This window comes from Sitodiplosis mosellana, unplaced genomic scaffold (assembly GCF_009176505.1).
Source record: "Sitodiplosis mosellana isolate CC-2019 unplaced genomic scaffold, AAFC_SMos_1.0 Smas_scaffold_6197, whole genome shotgun sequence".
In the NCBI taxonomy this organism is placed as follows: Eukaryota; Metazoa; Arthropoda; class Insecta; order Diptera; family Cecidomyiidae; genus Sitodiplosis; species Sitodiplosis mosellana.
Genome location: NW_022601438.1, coordinates 5225916 through 5247010, shown reverse-complemented (window position 1 = coordinate 5247010; position 21095 = coordinate 5225916). Strand labels below are relative to the sequence as shown.

Below are 21095 nucleotides of genomic sequence, written 5' to 3'. Positions count from 1 at the left end.
TTTCCTTCCTATTATTGGGACTTGGAATTAATTTTAAAAGATTAAAAAGAGATGGCGCTAAGAGTCTCAAATCAAATCGGGCCATTGTTTGACTATATTCATGGTAAACTGTCATCATTTAGCAATTTCCAGTATGCGTCATTTCGCCGAAGTGTAAACAAAAAGTTTTTTTTGCTCTGTGAACATGTCAACTTTTGTGCCTACGAAGACCAATTTGCGGGAAGCTTTGCTTTTCTGCTTCCATTTGAAGAAAAACGCAGCTGACGGACATCGTTTGCTTTGTGAGGCTTATGGGCACTATGCTCCTTCAATTTCCACTTGTGAATACTGGTTTCGTCGGTTTAAAAGTGGTTATTTTGACACGGGCGACAAGGAACGCCCAGGCCAGCCAAAAAAGTTTGGAGATGAAGAATTGGAGGCATTACTCGATGAAGACCCGTGTCAAACGCTTCAAGAACTGTCTGAATCATTGGGAGTTGACTTATCAACAGTCGGCAAACGCCTCAAAGCCTTGGGAATGATTCAAAAGCAAGGAAATTGGGTGCCGTATCAACTGAAAGAGTAATATCATCTCCGAAATCATAAATAGTTTTTCAAAAGTTTTTTATTGAACCATTTTTTTTTGCTGTTAAAAAACGAGTTCAATGCATTGATTCCATTTTTGTCATTCTCAGACGCTCAGATCCCACACTGTTTCATATATATATATATATATGTCTCTGATAATATTCGTTTTATTCGAGAAAAGAAACAAAAAATTCACATTTTAACGCATTAGAGTTTTAAGATCTATTCATCCATAAGCTTATCTCATGGCCACACCAAAACTCATGGCTATCGAACAAATCACACACACACACACACACGCTGCAAACTTACAATTAATCGTTCAACAAAAACAAGAAAATAAAATCTATGAAAATCCATGTATAAATTTATAGAAACCGTACGAATACAATAAATACAGCTGAAAACATTTAATGTGAAATTGAAAAAAAACGACATTTGTTTCATTTTATTTTAATTTTTATGAAAAATTAGATGAAAAACAGATGAATCTGGGCGAGTAGACGACTCTTGGGAATTCATTGACGAACCATATTTCGCTTTAACGAATTCGTTGGTAAATATTGTTTATTTATACCAAAAACTAAACAAAAGCGCGTGATATTTTATTTGAAAAAAAAAGAAACGCCCGAAGATAGACTATCCACTGCACACGACTCAGTTATAAACATTTTGAACAATGCCAATTTTATTTGCTTTTTTTTGATGGTGCAAATATCTCATACTGGTTTTATTTCACACGAAGAAAGTATCAATATCTATTTATAAGTGGAGGGAGATCCATGCAAATATTCCGTAGCTATAATTAACGTGAAAAGTGATCGAAAGGTGAAATGTAGAAACACTGTTTTATATGCAGTCGCAGTACCTACTTCAGAATTGAGAAAAATATTGACATTTTCTGACTAATTATCGTTCGATGTCCAACCAATCAATTGCGAGATATGGTTTATTTCCAAACCACAATTCGATTTTTTTAAGCATTTCCATTGCCTTCATCCCATTCACCGGTTGTTGTTTATTTGCGTCTTATCATTGAAGCAACCGCTGAAAGCGCTACAATACATTAAAATACGTATGATTTGTTGTGTATGTGTTGTCACCGGTGTATATATGTGTATGAGAAGAGCAGCGCTTGTTGAAGGGAGTGATGCGGCACATTACAGTTGTTTATAATAACAAAATTCTGATATTTTCGTTCTCGAATATAGCCTGCTTGCCTGGCTGGCTGGAATTTTGTGTGTTTGCAATGACAGTTGAATATCAGACGAGCAACTGAAACCACCTGTGTGAGTGTGGTACTAATTCTCTCCGTGAACAATTCCAATTTTATTTGATTTGCACATAAAAATTGACTTCAATTAACTTTTGTTAGGTATTTCTATCGTCCAGTTCGGTGTGTATTTGTAAGTATGGCATGATTTAAACTTGAACAGAACACATTTCAGCAATCAAAGAATTTGTTGTTGCTACCAATAACATCCAAGTAGAAAAGAAAAAAAAATCGGCACTGTCACGCACAATCACAATGATTGGCAGAAAAATAACCGGTCGCATCATAGATGTAGAATTTAAAAAGTTAATTATATCTACAAGTATGCATTATAAATGTTGAAGAGGAAAAAAAATTTGTCGGTAGAGCAAACACCGACCGTGTTTCAGTATCGATTCACCACCAACAACGGAGATAAGAAAAATACATGGAAACATTTTCCAACGATTTTATTTACATTTTGAGTTTGAGATATCTCTCAATATTTGTATTTATAAGTGCGTTGTCAGTCAAAACAAATTCGTTGCGGCAAATTTATTTTTGTGTGTTCTTGTTCAAAGTTTAAGTGAAGGTCACATTCAGAGTATTGGAATAATTTTTTATCTTTGTTTTTTCATCTTAAATTAATCAGACATTTCTGATAGTCCATTGAAATGGGGCTAAAGGGTTTTAGCCTTGTGACTGCATTGATTGCGGTGGTTGCGTATGTTGTGTACCAAGTACTTTTCGCACCGTTACCACCACCAAAATTTGATACTACTAAGTACTGGGGTCCAAGTTCACGAGCAAATCGAGTAGAAAAGACCGAAGTAAAACCGTTTAAAGTTGATTATACCGCTGATGTCATCGCCAAATTACGTAATCGCCTCAGTGAACCACTGCACTTAGTCGAACCATTGGAGAATGTTAACTTTCGATATGGATTCGACAAATACATGCTGGAAAAATTGATTAATTACTGGCGCGACGATTATCTCACACGTTGGGACGAACGGCAAAAGTATTTGAACGGATTGCCACAGTTTACAACGACAATTCAAGGGTAAATCAATTGATTATACTGTATTCAGAAAACAATAATTCCCAATTACTAATTCAATATCATTCCAATTTTCCAAAATTCAGTCTGAAAATCCATTTCATTCAAACCAAAAATCAAACGGTGAAGGCAAAGAATGTGATTCCGTTGTTGTTGATCCACGGCTGGCCCGGTTCAGTGCGTGAATTCTACGAAATAATTCCAAAATTGAACAAAGCAAAGGATGATACTGCCTACATTGTTGTGGCTCCAAGTTTGCCTGGCTACGGTTTTAGTGAAGGTGCCAGCGTGCCAGGCTTGAATCCAACTGAAATGGCCGTTGTATTACGAAATTTGATGATCAGCTTGGGATACAATAAGTTTTTAGTTCAAGGTGGCGATTGGGGATCGTTGATTGGAAGCTCATTAGGTAATTTTCGAAGAAAGCAGCTACTTCCATTTGCAAGCGGCAAAACCAGACAAAATCGATATTTGGACATTCGATTTTAACATTTTTTTCTTCAATTTTTCTTTACTTCTCATAAGCGACACTCTTCCCCGAAAATGTAATCGGTTACCATTCAAATATGTGCGCCGCAATGTCCCCTGCAAGCACCTTCAAAGCCTTCATCGCTAGCTTCTATCCGAGTCTTTTCGTTCCGGCAGAACATGCCGACTTCTTTTTTCCCATGGGAGAGAAATTCGCCTATTTAATCGAAGAAAGCGGCTACTTCCATCTGCAGGCAACCAAACCAGACACAATCGGTAATTGAGCATTCGTACAGCTGACTTTTTCTCCATTTTGTTTTGAAAAATATTTTCAATTGTTTTGAATTCGGGCTCTGTTTTGCGCTTTGAGACCAATTTGATTTCTCTGTTTGAAGAAAAGATGTTACTTTTCCAGGTACGGCTTTGGCACACAATCCCGTTGGACTTGCTGCATACATTCTGGAAAAATTCTCAACATGGACCGATAAGAATAATCGTGATGCAAAAGACGGCGGTCTTGATAAATCCTATGCAAAAGATGCGCTCTTCGACAACCTCATGCTCTACTACCTTACCAATAGTATAACGACATCGATGCGTTTGTATGCGGAAGCATTTGGAAAGCAACACTTCGGTTTGCAAATGGAACGGGTTCCAGTACAAGTACCAACTGGATGTGCACGTTTCAAGCATGATTTGGCCCATGAATTCGATTGGCAACTCAATGTAAAATTCCCAAAATTAATTCATAGTACATATCACCGCAGCGGCGGCCATTTCGCTGCAATGGAATTGCCAGACGTTTTGTACAACGACTTCACTCAATTCGTTAAAAAATTGAACATTACCCAATAGACATGTGTGGGAAAAAAAACATTAGATTCTATAAAAATTAATTGAAAAAAGGGATCAAAAGATTGAAATAAAGTAAAACAAATCGAACGAATAAATGGAAAAAATTACGAATAAAAAATGAAACCGGCATAAGTTCTATTAATCATTGCGTAAAATTATACCGCACGTCATTCAACGTGCATAATACTTGTTCAATTTCCCCACAGATGGTGCTTGACGATCTGTCAGATTGAATGCAATCGTTCTAGTTCTTTCCAACACAAACAACCAAAAACCGTTAAAGATTCATTCTTTTGATGGCCGATTTCAGGGCATTTTAAGTGAATTTCTCTGATTTTAACAATTAAAAACAATGCATTACATTTCAATAATTGGTAAAAATCGAATGCCATCCATTTACTCGTTCCGCAAGATCAACTTTCTTGGCGGGCAAATAATGAGTCTACATGCGGTTTATATGTAAATCGAAGAGGTCGCTGAACGTCGAATCATTAAAATGGTGTGTCAGCAAAATAGCAATACATAGAAATGAGAGAAGAAGAGAAGAAAAAAAAACAACTAACGCGCGCGCCTTCATTCGATGAACGAGCGCATTTCTCGTGTGTTGTAATGCGTGTGATGGAATACGCGCGCAATTGAGCTGCTGAGCTGCTGAGAGAGTGAGTGAGTGAGAGAAAGAGAGAGCGTTCGGGACGGTGTGGTGTGGTGTGGATGTGTGATACGGTTTTTGGATTCGACAGTCATAATTTTCACATTGGCAGTGTTAGTCGTTGTTTCTGGCGTATATGTTCGAAACCGAAATAACCAACCTAAACACAACTGTCTCTTGTTATATACCATACCAAGCGGAAAAGTAAAGTAAGCAAGAAAAAATACAGAGAAGAACCGATCAAGAGATTCTTCTTAAGTTGTCGACGTTTACGATTTACATAGTGTTTGTTCTCATCGCATTGGCATTAGCCATCCGTTGTTTTTGAAAAAAAATTCATTTTATCTTTGTTGTTTGGTTTCGGTGAAATCAATCGGCGAGCAGAAACCGAACGAAGAAAAAATTCATTTTGTGCCGGACAATCAGGAATAATTAGAAGCAACCGAAGAAAAAAGTGTTACATAGTGCAAAATATAATCAACAACGCGATAACCCCGCAACAAATCGACGTGGAGCAGTAACGACGAAAATCAAGTGCAATTCCGTTTTTGTGTGCTTGGACTAAGTGTGTGTGCACAGAATTTCTCTCAATCGGTTCTGACGTAAAAAATCCAAAGAAGTTTCAATACTTTTTTCAAAAAAATAAAAAACAAACACAAGGTATACCAAAGGGATTGGCTTTGGAATTAGAGTTTTGCTTGTAACAAAATGCGGCCGCATTTACAACAACAACAAATTTTTCATAAATTTTGATACACACACACTCACAAAATTACCGACATTCATTTTGCAAGCGGTCTTTTTTCTTCTTCTTCTTTTTCTTGAAATTATTCGATGGACAAATAGAGTCAAGTAGTAACGAAATTGGATTATAGCAAAAAAAAGGAGAGAAAAAAATAAAAAAATGAAGCGAAAGAATAAGAGAATTGGCTCAGTATGTTTGTTTGTGTGTGCATTTTGTATGATGTTATTTTATATTCGCTTCCGTGTGTAAAAACTCGAATATGGTGCAAGCGGTAAGGCGATTTGGCATGGAACAAATATGAAACCAAAATTATAATCCATTCAAAAAGAGAGACACCGAGACGAGAAAAAAGAATTAGCAAAATGGTTTTTCCTTTATGACTAAAGTGTGATTATTACTATTTTTTTCTCATTCTGTTGCTCAACGAAAGTATTTAACAAAAAAAAAAACACCAATAAGTGAGATTGTGTCTGTAGCTGAATTCTAATGGCACTCTTTCTTTCTTTATGTGTGTGTGTGTGTGTGTGTGTGTATGTCTCTAAAAGTCAGTCACTTCACATTTGATCTCCTTTCTCCTTACCTATTTTCTCTGCTTATTTTCAAATTCATATTCGCGAACACATTCAGTGTTCCAACCAGTTCTATTTCTTCGCAAATAAATTTGAATCGCACACCGACACTTGAACTGAGCGAAAGAGTGATGTGCTTCAAAAGATGCAATATATGTAATGTGCAAATCGTGAGCACTGACATGAAAATCGGCCGTTTATAATATTGCATTAAGAAACCTATTTTCGTTGGTTTTCGCCCCGAAAACATAAAACACATGCACTATTTGACTTATTTTGATGCATCAAAATTGCTAACGACGTCGACTCAAAGAGAAAGACAGCAACAGAGTGAGAGGATGAACGAGATAGAAACAGAACTGGGAATCGACTGAATGCATTTACTCGTATTTGTATATTAAATGGAATGAAACTAGAGAACGAAAAAACAAAACATTTCAAACGAAGAAAGCATAGGGAACAACAAAGGTGGATGCAAAGTCAAATTTATTGCCAATCGAAAAGTTCTCGGTCTCTCCTCTCTCTCTCTCTCTCTCTCTCTCTCAATCGCTCTGTGTAAATAATCAAAATTCATGAAATGAAGCGGCGCGCACACACTGTGCATGTGAAAGCCCCACCGAATGAAGGAGAGTATAAGCGATGGGACATGATTCAGAATGAAATTCATGAGCAAACACAGAAAAGATGGTGTGTGATGAGTCATTCTCAATGGGAGAGAGAGAGAGCAGTGTGTTGATTACGTGTGCATTACTGTGCTGATTGAGTTCAAATGGGGGCTCCACGCAACACAGTAGGAAAAAAGGGACATATTGTTCATTTTTTTTCATTATTGTTGTTAGTTTGCGACATGACAAAAAAAAATCATCTTTCCGGTTTGTTTGCGCAATTCTTTTTTTGATTGTTTCACTGAAATAATGTACCGAAGAGATTTTATTGAATGGATTTAATTGGTTTTTGGTGTGTGGCGGCTCGCCTCTTTTTTCTATCTCAATCTCTTCACGAGAATACTGTGTGAGTACGTCGCATTCGGTGTGCGTTATTTGAGAAGGAAGGAAGAAACACAAGAACCGAAAAAAAATTAAGAAACAAAAAACAATTCAATGAAACATTTTCGAAAGATTTTAGGAGTGCCGTTATAGAGTCGCATAAGTCCATCGAAGAATAAGAAGAAGAAGCAGAGGAATCATGAGCCGGAGAACACACGCACAACACACATGTAGTTCTCCTCTTACTCTCGCTTTATCTCTTACATATTACACACATCGTTCGGCATCTTGTGCCCATGCGACGACGACGACGTTATTTTTTGTTTTATTCGTTTTCATTTGTTGCCGCTGTCGGTAGATGTGTATGTGTAGAATTGAATTTTAAAATGATTTTATAACGATGATTTTTGTCGTTACATTTTCTGTTCCTTTGCCAATGCGAGAATAATTGCGTCATTTTTCAGTGTTCGGGCCAATTTCATCGCGTGGTAGCATCCACCTTAATTCTTGTTTATAAATCGGTGTGGCGTGCGCGAGAGCGACTCTTCAGCTACATACAGAGAAAAAAGCGATCTGGTTGTCATCCATTTCTTCAACGCTGCTGCTTTTGCTGTTCGGTTTCAGACTTTCCAAATTCAATAAATGTCACACACGCACGCATTTTGACAATTTGTGCAATTGATTTCGTTTTTTTTTCTTTTCGATTTTCGCCAATCGAAATAAAAAAACAAACGAAAGACTATGTGATTCTGTTCTCTTTTTTTGGTATGGACCGGCTTTGAAGTTCGTATCCATTCCCTTGGCAATGTATTTTAAAGTCGTATTCGGCCTCAACATACACACAAAGTCTTCTCAGTTTCTCACATTCAACGACGAATGACGGGCGACATTTTTATACTGTAGCCGCCGTTGGTACGATTCCATTCTTCTTCTTTTTTGTTTCATATGTGTATGGATATGTATGCAGCGGTTCGGATTTTAAGCCGTAAATTTTTTTTGTTCGTTTTATATATGGAACAAAATCGGTTAAACACACATATCACTATCTACGGGCCGCGTGTGAGTGTGTATGTTTTTCAAGACATACGGCACACAGTTTCTCTCTCGCTTGCTTGCTTTTGCTATATATTCTTGCTATTTTGCCTCGATATGGACGAGAAAAGACTACACAGAACCCGAGAAGTGTTGCACGCTCTCCTCGTGCTATAGTTTGCGTGCTCGATGTTGCATGTCATGTACCATCGAGTGCTTCCAAATACACAAATACACCGTGCGCGCTCCCAAATATGTGTGTGTGTGTACACAAAGACGGGATAGCCCGATTTGTATATATTCTATTGGATACATCATCCGTTTTATACGTACACACATTTGTATGCGTATAAATGTTTCAAAAGAATTTCGCCGTTCCATCTTCGTACAATGCCAATGCAATTGCTTTTGTTATTCTATTTTGTTTTCTTCGATTTTTATGCATTTGTTCATATTTGCTTCGGATATCTATACATAGGCGCAAGAGAGACCGATTTTATGTGAATTTAATCATAGTTGCCATGTGCCTGGCTCGCACAACTTTTCTTTTCTTTTCGTTTTGGCTTCAATTCGTCGGCACGGTAAGGACGTAACATTGAAAATCAGAGCATTGAATTGAATGATTGATCGAAGCAACAACATAGCTAATGTAACGAAGATAGAAAGAAAGACGGAATGAAAAATGTATTGGCATGTGGCAGCAGGCGTTGTTTTGACTTTGAATGCACACTCGACTCGTTCAAAGGGTTAAACAGCAATGGAGCATTTGGCGAAAGTTGTTGATTGTGCTATAATTAAACCAAACTTGGGCGAAATGAAAATATGGTGTTTTTCCCCTTTTATCTTTAAAATATAATTGTCCCTATTTAGCTTTGTTCCATTCGATTTCTGTTCTATCGTAACTAGTTCTATTTATCACTTTTTAAGGTGCAATCCAAAGGAAATGACCTTATGTTTTATTATTATGAAGTGATGCAATGCAACGGAGACGACCGTAACTGGTTTTTAACTGGCGCATCACCGTTATGTTTTCCGATAAACGAATCATGAGCGCGGGCGCGCTCTCGTTCGCTTTGGTGAACGATTTATTCAGAAATGCGCGCGCTCTTTCATGAAAGAAAGCCGAATCAAAATCAATTGGGTTTTTTGTTGTTGATAAAAATCGCGCATATATGCTTTTAGTGAGCTCATAAAGTTGATTCTGTTTTTTTTTTTTCTTCAAACATTCCGACACACACTGTTAATGCTGCTCTATCACCAAATTTGTTGAATTGATAAAGCAAAATGTGTGAATAATTGTGTTGACTCAGACTTGAATTAAATTAAAATTATAAGCTGCCTAGTCGCCTGAGTAGCGATTGAAACAGAGAAAAATCGGCCTTAAATTATAATTAATTTTTTTTGTCGCAATGTAGCATAAACATAATACTAGTAGAAGAAATGCTAATGAGATGACCGGTGAAAATAAATGACACATACTCAACACTAGACTAAACTGTGTCAGCTAAGCGCGCCGATTAAGTAGTTGCAATGGTTTTTTTTTTGGTGAGTTCGATTTTTTTTCGACGTCGATCAATATGGGAACACAAGAGCAACGAAAGGTTCGTGAGACTAACCGAACGATATGTGGCCAAAGAATTCCATTGAAAAACAGTTTCAGGTTAAAATCATATTTATAAGCGATTGGTCCATCTAATCGGTTTCGACAAACTGCAATACACATTCACACTCACCAAGAAACAGCAAAACGAAGAAGAGAAACAAAAAGCAACAGCAGCAAAAGCAAAGAAATGAAATGAGTTGAAAAATCAAATCAATTCGTTTGGCCGTGTTCGCCGTATGTCTTTTATGGTTGCTTTCTAATGAGTTACTGGCTCATTTGAATAAGTATATTTCGAATGGCTTCGCCACACAAACACAATTCACACCATTGAATTTTTTATAATGATTTCATGGGTAGTGCGTCCGTCTGTCCGTTCGCTGGCTCACCAGCTGGCTGGCTGATTGGCTGCTTGGTTGGCTGAATGAATGAATGGCTGGCGCGCACACGCTTACTCGCCTAGTGGCGCAAAAGCGATCGCCACGCTATGATCATTTTGGATTTGTGTAGTGGTCTCGATACTAAACGCGTTCTAATAACATACTTTTGGCTAATTAATAATTTTCATACAATTTTTGTCGTGTGTTCGTTTTAGTCGCCTCTTCTCTTCTTCAATCCGATTTGAGATCGTTGTTTCTCTTTTTTTCACACCAAATAGATTTTTGCGCTTTCCCTTAACATTGAGTGAGCCTTGTGTTATCATCCATCTTGCTCTCACCCACTTTCGCAGAAGTTTTATAAGAATTTTCGTTTTAGACTCATTGTTTTTATTTCTGTGTCGAAATTTATTACAAACGCGTCACCACACCGAAGAAATGACGTACAAAAAACATCATTCCAAAAGAAATGAGAAAAAAAACCGAATTGGAATGACGAAAAAAAAAATTGGAACGAAAAATCAGGCGGAATTTGAACGAATAAAATCGGTATCGATCGTTAATATTTTCTGGTTTGCAGCACTTTCTTCTCTGTGTTGTGGTTCCAGTCAGCTGTTAATGTGACTTGAATCACACACACACACACAGTTGAGTAAGCTTGACCAAGCAGCCAATCGTGTAAAGTCAGTGGTCACATTGAAGAAGTGAGAAATTTTTCAAATTTTCAGTTAGTTTTCTTTTTCGTTTCTCTTCTCATTCGTGAATTGTTGTGTGTGTGTGTGTTTTTTTTTTTTGCGCGACGGAATTCGAATGAGAAAATAGTTATCGGTTCAGAGCATCGTTAGTAGACGATGTTAATCATATGCAGGAATGTTGCACACTTGGTTCTTTTTTTCACTTCTTCTTATTGTTGACGATCAATCGAAGCTAATTAAATTGCGGATATGCGGCAAAATGCCATTAGAACACACAGTGTGTGGCCATTCTTTCGTGCGTTTGTAAAGTGTGATAAAAAAAAAATGCCGGATTACTCTCTCTCGCTTCCTCTCTCTTTCTGTGCTATTGTAAATTGCGAGCTGAGTTGATTTGCGAAATTGCGGCCAACGAAAAATTAGAGTACGCATACACATATTCGAACAGCGTACAAATGAAAACAAAACATGGAATATTTTTCAATGCAACAAAGTTATGGCTTCGAAAAAAAAACGATTTTTTTTTTGTAGAAAAATTTCTCTTTGCTAATGTTGTTCGCAGTCATCGTCGTAGTCGTCGTCGTCGTTTACGATATCAATATGTTTTTTTTTCGTTTCTTGTGTATGGTTGTTGTTATTGCCCAGTCTTCCGGCCGAAGCGTGTGTCTGTGCTGAGCGAAAACATGTAATCATGCTGTTAGCTTGTAATTATACGGCAATTGAGTGTCTATTGAAACGTGTACGTTTTCGCGATATCGAAACAACAAATTATCATTTACAGATTTTTACCAGATGAATATAATTCCACGGAATGCGACGATCACATTTCAGTGGGGCCGATTTCTCGTTTGTGTACTCGATCTCAATCGCAATTGCGACTTGGTACAATGTATGCAAATATGCATATCGGTGTAACCGATATGAAAATTAGATGTGGACATTAATCATTTTGCAAGAAGAGCGCACGATATCTGCGAACGAAGAAGAAATACACACAGAGAGAGAGAGAGAGAGAGAGAGAGAAAAGCAGCGAATCAGTGGTGGAAAGCCGAACCAACCAAACGACCGAGCGATTAATTCAAGATAGAGACAAACGATCACACTTTCATTGGGCATCAAGGAGCCCGTTTGCATGCATACCCACTCTCACACACACCGGAATATTATTGAAATTAAAATTTCTTCGGGCCACTGTCAACAAGCTCGAACGCGCGCGCGCGCATACAAATTTGAAATGAAAAGTGATTCGAGTCATAAAATCGATTCCCAATGAACTAAATCGTGCTGATATCAAAATTCACATATATTGAATAAATTTTCGCAACAGAAAAACACCATAAATTGTAGATTACCATGTGCAATTAATTGCACGCAATCGAATTTATATATATTTTCCAGCCATTGTAAATATTGTGCACAACACATCCTGCCACTTCGAAAATAGAGTGCAGGTTGAATCACCACCATCTGCGTGATCTGTTGAACACCCTGTTTGCGACATTCAATTTAATATTTTATGCTTGCGCTACCATTGAGCGCACGGCGTGGCACTCTCATTCATTTCGTCGACCAAACTCAATTCGAATGTGAACTGCATAACGGATCATTTTCAAGTAATAGAAATGAAACGAAAAATAAAAAAACAAGAAGAAAAAAAAGAAAAAGAAATGTAAGCCAAGCGAACAGAAAATGAATCAGCAGACGGTTTACGTGTTACACACCGTTTGTTTGTTAGGTTTGAACGAAATGACGTACCATGATGAGTTTTCTCCATTTTTATCGCTTAACGCCAATCGGTCAAATACCATAAAACTGGCTCAAGCCATAATTTTTTTAGTTTTAGTTTCACGCCACATACACACATACACACAAATTGTGATATTGAACAGAATTTTCAATTCCAAAGACGTTTGCATTTCAATCAGATCAACATTTCCGTGGTGCTATGCTCCACACTTGTGTGTGTGTGTGTGTGTGTGTGTGTGTGTGTGTGTGTGGCTAAATTCGTAGGTCATTAGAAAACGGTGGAATGGAAATTGGAAAGAATAGAGTTTTACGCAAAACTTTTGACGCAATTTTATAGCGCTCTCCATTTCGATTTCATTTCGTCCATTCGATTCAAGGTTCTAATTGTTTGGATTATAGTCGAAACAAAAAAAAAACGATTCTCCACCACATTCACCTGTGTAAATGTGCGATGAAGTAGAAATACACGGATCCAAATATAGAAACCAAATTTTCTATTATTCCATCAAACTATAGACGCTGGTTTTCTTTTTTCCATTCGCTTTTCCAACCAATTTGTATTCAAACTTTGACCGATTTACAGCGGAAAATAAAAGAATAAATAAAAAACAAACATAAAACTTTGCTCGTAATTGAAACGTCTCGATAGCATCTAGTCACTAACGAACATATTTCCATTTCGTGTGTGTTTCTGTTTTCGGGCTTACCATAATAGATCCGAATAATAATTGTTTGGATCGGAGTGTAGCCTCAACTGCGAGTAGGAAGACCTTTAAACTGTTTTTGTTTCTGCTTCTTCATTTCGATTTTGAATGTGTAATTCTAGACACGATATAAATAATCTGCAACATGCAAATGCAAATAAGATCAAACATTTCGATATAGGCACCACCGGTATATCACCCATTTACGTAAGGCTCTGTACGAAAAACACACAAATAGCCAGCCAGAGATAGATGATTCAGTTCTAACCTTTCCAGTTGTCGCTGAAATTCAATTATGTTGCATGATTTTGTGTGTGTGTTCGGTAAAATGCAAGCAAATGGCACACCTAATCCTCGATATCCACCGTTGTGTATAATATTAACTGAGCCCACAATGCTTTTCCTCCCGGATAAATATTCAAGATTTACACATTTTAAAATTGTTTTCATAGGATTTTAACCGATTTGAATTTTTTTTTTTTTTTTTTGGCGAAATGATTATAATGAAAATGATTATAATTTTTTTCTTCTCTCTCTCTCCCCCGTCTTTTCTACCCATTTTGCAGTTATAAAGCAGCAAGTGTAACAATATAAGTACATCAAAAGGGCATAATAATGGCGGTGAACGTGTATTCAACAAATGTTACATCAGATAATTTGTCGCGGCATGACATGCTGTTGTGGGTAAACGACTGTCTGAATGCACAGTTTGGAAAAATCGAAGAGCTTTGCACAGGTAATTTTATGCAAATGTACAATAGTTGAGTGAGTTTAACGTATTACGTTGTACGGTTGTTGTTGCTGCCTTTATTTTATGTCTTGAAATTCTGCATTGATGCATCAATATATATGGGCTTTCGATTTTCTATACGAAGATTAAAGTGCCGCATTCGCCCATGAGCGTCGCTCCGCATCGATATTTCTTTTATTTTATTTTTTTCTTTATTCTCGATATGTAACGTAATTGTTATAAGAAGTATTTTTTCCTCTTTGATTTCAAACATAACTTCTAGCTAAAATATTTAAATCATATCTTGCTTGGAATAAAAAAAGAAAGAAGCAAAACACCATATCTTTGCTTGAGTTAACCGTTTTTAATTTAATTTGAATTCAATCAATTTCCAAAGGGTCGGCCTACTGTCAATACATGGACATGCTGTTTCCGGGTTCGGTGCCGATGAAACGCGTCAAATTCCGTACAAATTTGGAACACGAATACATTCAGAATTTCAAGATTTTACAAGGTGCATTCAAAAAGATGAACGTCGATAAGGTAAGACTACACAATAAAAATCATACACAGACAAATAAAACTGCTTGAATGGCAAAATAAGTAAGCAAATGAAAAAAAAATGCACTAAACAGAATATATATGCACGTGGGTGCATCCATCGTCGTTGCCGTCGCCTTCTGCCGCCTTCACTATGGCATTCCAATTGTGATGGAAAATAATCCAATTTGCCAGCAAACAACAATAACAGCAAGAGAAACAGAAAAGCAATAAATCATGGCGTTTTAATTATGCAATTGCAATACACACAAATGATCGATTCATTTTGGAGCACATGGTTCATTGCAGCTGAAAACCGTTTACACCGTCCAAACGCCATGAATTCAATGTGTCAATCGATCGAATGATTGAAAATCAATATACACACAATTACGGTGTGCAATGTCAACATTCAAGTTCCAACCATCCGTATTTTTTTTTTTTTCATTTTCTTTTCGTCTTTTTCGATACGGTTCGATGTGGTTGGTAATAGATATCGGTTTAGAATATATATATATATATATATACCTATCTACGGCATGATTAAATTCATTGTAAACATTTTCGAAGCAAATCTAGAAAAGAAACAATCTATGAATAAAACAATCGCGTGTATGCTCGAATCGGTGTGTATATGTAATGTGTGTGTGTGTGTGTGTGCACAGTGCACAAACTCCATTCTACCACAGCACACAGGAGAAATAACCGTGAAAAATGCGCAAAGTAAGAATGAAACAAGCGTTGGAATACGAGAGAAAAAAAACCTCAAACACACACAAGAATCAATCTAAAATAGAGACCAATGGATAGTGCGAGCAATGCTCGCCGAGCACACTATGTGCAAACGATAAAAAGAAAAGCATCCGCTAAATGTTAATTGTTAATTCCATTTATTTTCGTTCGGTCCGTATTGTTCTACACGATTTTGTGTCTTCGTCTTCTTTTTGTTTGTTGTTGCTGTTCATTGGTTCATTCTTCCTTCTGTTCTTGCTTTCTCTCTCTCTCTCTCTCTCTCTCTCTCTTGCTCTTCTCTGATTCGTTCTAAAAATAGCGGATCAATGTTGCTGAACACTTGGCTATGCGCATTGCATGTTCAGCGAATAGATACGTCTATCAGACACCACATATATCTTTGTCTAAGACACAATCGATTGCATGCATCTCAATGCTGTTCATGAACAGTAACCGCAACAATAACAACAACACAAAAACCATACCACATAGGATAGAAGCAAAAGAGGAAGAAATACACACATACAATTTGAAAGCTTACGTTTTCTCGCCTTTTTCCTGCCGTTTAGCGTTGCATACACAGCAGAAAAAAAACACCAAATTCAGTTTTTTTTTATTTCAATAAATGCACGACGCGTACATAAACACAGTGCATTTGAACAGTGCACATTATGTTCACCATGCCTGCATTTTACAACTGGTGATGAGTTTTAGGCGCTGATTTATCTGATGCCCACATACGTGGAAACGATGAGAGTATAGGCTCTTGAGAGAGTGAGAGACCAAAACCAAACGTGGTACACCGTGCACAGTGACATTACGATAAATAGAAAAAAAAATTGGTTATTTTTGGCCAAAACACTCGCGATCCGAATTTTATTTCAAGAATACGACAATCGTATATGTACGACGAACGCAAACCAAACGCATATAAATGGATGAAATGAGAAGTGTATACGTGGAGAAAAATCATACGATCGAAAATTATGGAATCACATTTTGTCATCGATTTTTTTCTCGATAGCTCATTAATTTTACTGTTACTGTGTGTACTGTATTCATATACAACTCATCGGAAATGAATGGCGTTATATGAGGATCGATTGTTTTTTTTGTCATTCTTCTACTTCGATTGATGTCATTGTAGCATTAGAAGTCATTGACAGTTCAAGTGAGGAAAAAACACAAGTCAATGGAATGCTGATAATTTCATTTCATTCAATATGCGAATCATCGTGTTACCTAATATGATTATTGTCATTCCCAAAAATGTTCTACCGAAAACATTTCACCGGAAGCACCGGTTGATTGAATAAAACAAAATCAAGGAGAAGCAACGATCAAAAGAAAACCAATTAAATTTAATATTTCTATTAACGGTTCATATATTTTGTTGTTGTTCATCGATTCCATCATAATCCTAATCATAGAAACAACACACATCTAAATTCATAAAACATTCGTGTTGTGGTTTCTCTCGCGCTCCGTGAATGTATTGAATAGTTTTATTTTCATCGTTTCCGACCATACAATACATGCAAATAAACGAATGAATGACGTTGAACTGACCCGGTAAAACTTCTACTTACTTAGTACCGGGGTCAAAGAAAGATATAGAAAAAAAAGAACGATAGGTTCATGCCGAGAAGTATGACACTATTTTTGTAACGATTTGTATCTATCGATTTTCTGGTTGGATTTTTTTTTCACGCATCGAATTGTCGTCAACGTTTTCAGTTTTCCAGCATTTTATTTCATGTTGATTTATTTTGACAATAACACGCGACGTTCAAGCTCAGAACCAGTTCGCACAAAGTTTTTATTTTATTTTTTCTTGCTTTTGGTTCAATTCCAAAAATGAGTTCGACTGTGATTTCTGATTCAATACGCGCAAAACTTTCTCAAAAACGCAGATAATTCCCGTGGATAAATTGATAAAGGGCCGTTTCCAAGATAATTTCGAATTTTTGCAATGGTTCAAAAAGTTTTTCGATGCAAATTATGATGGTCGAGAGTATGATCCGCTGGAGGCACGTTTTGGCATACCATTGGGTACTGGAGCCATTCAAAACGAACTCGGCACTGGTAACATATGCACCGAAGTGACTCAGAAACGTCAAATACCGCGTCAAACACCACGACGTCCCGGCGCAACCAGAGGAAGTAAGAATTATTAATCTAGTACAAACAACTCTCTTTTTCCCACAAAAACACACAAACACACACACACACACAATTTCTCACCATATTTATTTTACTTTCGTTGTTTGTCTTCTTCTGACAATTTCTTCATTTCAATTTCAATTTTAATTCTCGAATTTATCTGCAGCATTCTTATCACTTTTGTTGTTGTTCTTTTTTTATTTTTGCATTTTCTTATTTAATTTCGCAGTTGACTAGCATCATTTCGAATAATGCACATGAACGTCCCATGTTTGTACAAAGCAATGTATAGATTAATGACCACATAATATATATTTGCAAAATATCACAATGCCTTGCTACTACTGCCCATGCAATTACAAGTCAATGGTTTCTCGATTATCAAAGAATTTGTATGATTTGGCTTCATTCATTGCTCATGAGTTTATTTTCACATGACACACTTGACGGCGATCCAACGATGAATTTTCTGTTGTTTTTTCTTCCCTTCAGTTTATCAACGCGAATTCCATATTCGTTATTCATATTATGATTTGTTGTATGAATGAAAAAAAAAAACAAATTTCATATTTTATATTGTAAATTTTATTTCTATTTTTCGTTTCTTTTGTTGTATATTTAATCATTTCGATAAATTTATACTTTTTTCTTTAGATCATACCCATAGATAAGCTAATCAAAGGTCGTTTCCAAGACAATTTCGAATTTCTTCAATGGTTCAAAAAGTTTTTCGATGCAAATTACGATGGTAGAGATTATAATGCATTAATTGCACGTGATAATTTACCGATGGGATTGGGTTCGGGCAGTGGTGCTGCAGTTGCAAAGGCAGCAGTAAATGCTCTACCAAAACGTACGATTGCATCGTCAGTTGCTTCGAAAACGAAACCATGTACGTTCCAATGCTCTATGGGTGTTTTTCTTCTTTTTTTTTTAAATATAGATTGTTTCGTTGTTAAATTTGATTTATTTATTTTGTGTTTTGGTAATGAGTTTTGGGATAAAAGGTTTAGTTGTGACTAATTGGAACTAATGGAAGAAATGCCTAAATGTTAAATGGGAAGAAATTCCACTTTTTTTTTTTTCATACGATGAAAATTTATCGAAAACTGTTTTTTTCTGTATTTTTTGAAAATATCATTCGAATGATATTCGAGATGAGGAAGTTAGTAAATTTTTGTAGCTTGAAAGGGATCAATTTTTGTTGTTTTAAATTTTTTGTTAAAATTTCTTTTAATTTTTTTTTAAATTGATTTGTAGATTGAGAAGGCGATTTGCACACTCACATACATTTTATTAACATGCGAAACAAAAAATTATTATTATTTTTTTGGTTCATTAGTTGAAATTAGTTACAATTAGCACTTACCATCTTTTCCAACACACCCAAAAATACACACATACACACAAATTAATTTACACTAAATAACAAAATTTACTAACCAGCACAATGTATTTCTCTATTTTTCTCTTATCTCTTTCCGGTTCAATTTTTGTGTATTTTTTATTGTCCCATTCTGTGTGTAATGTTATTCTAATTGTGGCCGGTCGCATAAACTGCACGTATTGAATTTTGAAAATCAAATGCTAATTGCGCATTTCGTAGTAGCTAAGGCAACTCCACGAACGGTAACACCGCCAACGGCCCGAGTACCACCAACGGCTGCATCGAAACCGGGCGTCAACAAGGGCTCCACCGAAAATAATAGCCACAACAATTCGGCGCTGAATGCCCAAGTCGATGATCTGACAAATCAGGTATGTTATTTTTTTTTAGTATTGTTGCCACATTTTCATCATTTATTCCACCGTCTGAATGTGGACAATTTGACACCTTCATAAGAAAGATACCACAATTTTGGATTTTATAACTAAAATATAAAAATGATTGCGTTTCAGGTGACCGACTTGAAATTGAACTTGGAAGGACTCGAGAAAGAGCGTGATTTCTATTTCAGTAAATTAAGAGATATTGAAATTTTGTAAGTATTCCGTTTTTCGTTCAAACCAAGAGTCAAGGGACAGTTTTTATGAATTTTTAATTCATTTTTGTTCCGTCGACATTGGTCAGTCGTTTTGGGATGTAATTTTTCATAATCAACATTGTTCTGTTTTTCAACTATATTTTCAGATGCCAAGAGGATGATGACGAACCTTCGCCATTAGTTCAAAAAATTCTAGACATTCTCTACGCTACAGAGGTAGATATTCCAACATCTTTGGTATTTTTCATTATTTTTTCCTTTCTTTTTATTTCTCCAAATTCTCTTTCAAAATTATAATTCAAACTAAAATGTTTTTCTTGTTTATTTGCAGGATGGTTTCGCACCTCCCGATGAGATTCCACCAGAAGATGAAGAATATTAGATAACAAAAAATCCCATCCTAAATAAGAAACGTCAACAAAAACAGCAAAATCTCCCCCAGTTTGATTGCATTATTTTCTTTTCGATCTGCAGTAAAAACAGAAAAAAAAATCAAAACAAAAAAGCCCACATTGCACCGACTAAAATATTCATTTAGCCATTGCTGCCTTCCAAAAATCTGGGAACCCGAGTGAATGGACATGTTTTTTTTTCACCTCCAATTCTGTTTTCGATGGAAGAAAGAAAAAAAAATGAACAACCAAGAAGAACAAACATGAATCAAACTGAAGTGCACTAAAAATCTAATATTCTAATTTTTCACTCTTTTTTTTCTTCTCTTGTTATGATAAAATCGTTAAAAGAGAACACATGGAACCAATCAAGTGTGAATCACAATACATTTTTAAATGAAAAAAAAAATTTTAATGTGAAAAATTGTAACAAAAAATATCAATTTAAAACACACACAAAAAAACAAGAAACAACCGCTTGAATCAAATATCCAGTGTAAATCTAATAAGATGATAATCATAAATCTAACAGCAACAACAACAACAGAAGAAAGATACAACAAAATATTAACTAATCTATCAGCCATAAAATGAGTATTTTTCTCAATTTAATATCGCAAAGAAACAAACAACAACTGAAGAAAAAAAATATTAAAAAAACCAACATTTCTCTTTACTTTTTATTAAATATATCCAGCATGATTATTCTTAATGATTTTCCTTCCCCTTTTTTTTGTATTTATGTATTAGTTTGGTATGAGAAAGAAAATAAAATTAAATGGCGAAATAAAATTAGAAAATGGCAAACCAACCGAAGAAAAAAAAAACACACACAAATTTGTTATGTGAATGGCATGTTTTTGCGATTGTTACTTTTAAAACAAAAACACAACTTTAAAGTCCTAAATGTCGCAACGAACAAACAGAAGAACAAGAAAAAAAGAATAAAAAACACAATGAGTTTGAATCTATCAAAGAAGCATTAAGTTCGCTTCGGTGCTGCTCGATATTTTGAGATAAGCATCGGTCAAATCACACTCGAAACTATGAAGAATATTATAATAAGCAAAAAGAGAAAATCCCGATTTTTTAAGCTTTTTTCGTCATGACAGTGATGTGAGATTGTGTGTAAAAAAAAACAAATCCAAGAACTCTGAATGGAGAGAATAAACTAAAAAGTTGTTTTAGAGAACGTGAAACTCGTGTCTTTTTTTTGTTTTTGTTTTTTTTTTTTTCATTTTTTTTCAATTT

General features: G+C 35.9%; 2 protein-coding genes across 17 annotated transcripts; both read left to right on the top strand.

Annotated features, from left to right (window-relative positions):
• Positions 1-1293: 1293 nt before the first annotated feature.
• On the top strand, positions 1294-4320 carry LOC129577193 (juvenile hormone epoxide hydrolase). Of its 4 annotated transcripts, none has more exons than XM_055463815.1 (5): positions 1294-1942; positions 2472-2882; positions 2966-3288; positions 3405-3623; positions 3763-4320. In XM_055463815.1, the coding sequence occupies exons 2-5, from the start codon at positions 2494-2496 to the stop codon at positions 4200-4202; spliced, it is 1371 nt and encodes a 456-aa protein (XP_055319790.1). In that variant the 5' UTR covers positions 1294-1942; positions 2472-2493; the 3' UTR covers positions 4203-4320. The 4 variants fall into 4 exon arrangements, with proteins under 4 accessions (XP_055319790.1, XP_055319788.1, XP_055319789.1 ...); XM_055463813.1 differs by having other exon boundaries at positions 1710-1973; XM_055463814.1 differs by having other exon boundaries at positions 1783-1963.
• Positions 4321-4884: 564 nt separating this feature from the next.
• LOC129577194 (microtubule-associated protein RP/EB family member 1) lies at positions 4885-21043 on the top strand. Of its 13 annotated transcripts, none has more exons than XM_055463818.1 (8): positions 4885-5511; positions 13869-14038; positions 14430-14575; positions 17218-17467; positions 19074-19225; positions 19367-19449; positions 19599-19689; positions 19784-21043. In XM_055463818.1, the coding sequence occupies exons 2-8, from the start codon at positions 13918-13920 to the stop codon at positions 19832-19834; spliced, it is 894 nt and encodes a 297-aa protein (XP_055319793.1). In that variant the 5' UTR covers positions 4885-5511; positions 13869-13917; the 3' UTR covers positions 19835-21043. The 13 variants fall into 13 exon arrangements, with proteins under 13 accessions (XP_055319793.1, XP_055319794.1, XP_055319792.1 ...); XM_055463819.1 differs by having other exon boundaries at positions 4886-5060; positions 19077-19225; XM_055463817.1 differs by having other exon boundaries at positions 4886-5060.
• Positions 21044-21095: the final 52 nt, after the last annotated feature.

What these genes read in the sequence shown, in the direction of transcription:
- LOC129577193 (XM_055463815.1), top strand. Translation starts at nt 2,494, where the DNA reads ATGGGGCTAAAGGGTTTTAGCCTTGTGACTGCATTGATTGCGGTGGTT. An exon ending in TTTACAACGACAATTCAAGG is followed by an intron (nt 2,883 to 2,965) that starts GTAAATCAATTG and finishes TCCAAAATTCAG; the next exon opens with TCTGAAAATCCATTTCATTC. An exon ending in GTTGATTGGAAGCTCATTAG is followed by an intron (nt 3,289 to 3,404) that starts GTAATTTTCGAA and finishes ACTTCTCATAAG; the next exon opens with CGACACTCTTCCCCGAAAAT.
- LOC129577194 (XM_055463818.1), top strand. Translation starts at nt 13,918, where the DNA reads ATGGCGGTGAACGTGTATTCAACAAATGTTACATCAGATAATTTGTCG. An exon ending in AAAAGATGAACGTCGATAAG is followed by an intron (nt 14,576 to 17,217) that starts GTAAGACTACAC and finishes TCAAAAACGCAG; the next exon opens with ATAATTCCCGTGGATAAATT. An exon ending in TTAAGAGATATTGAAATTTT is followed by an intron (nt 19,450 to 19,598) that starts GTAAGTATTCCG and finishes CTATATTTTCAG; the next exon opens with ATGCCAAGAGGATGATGACG.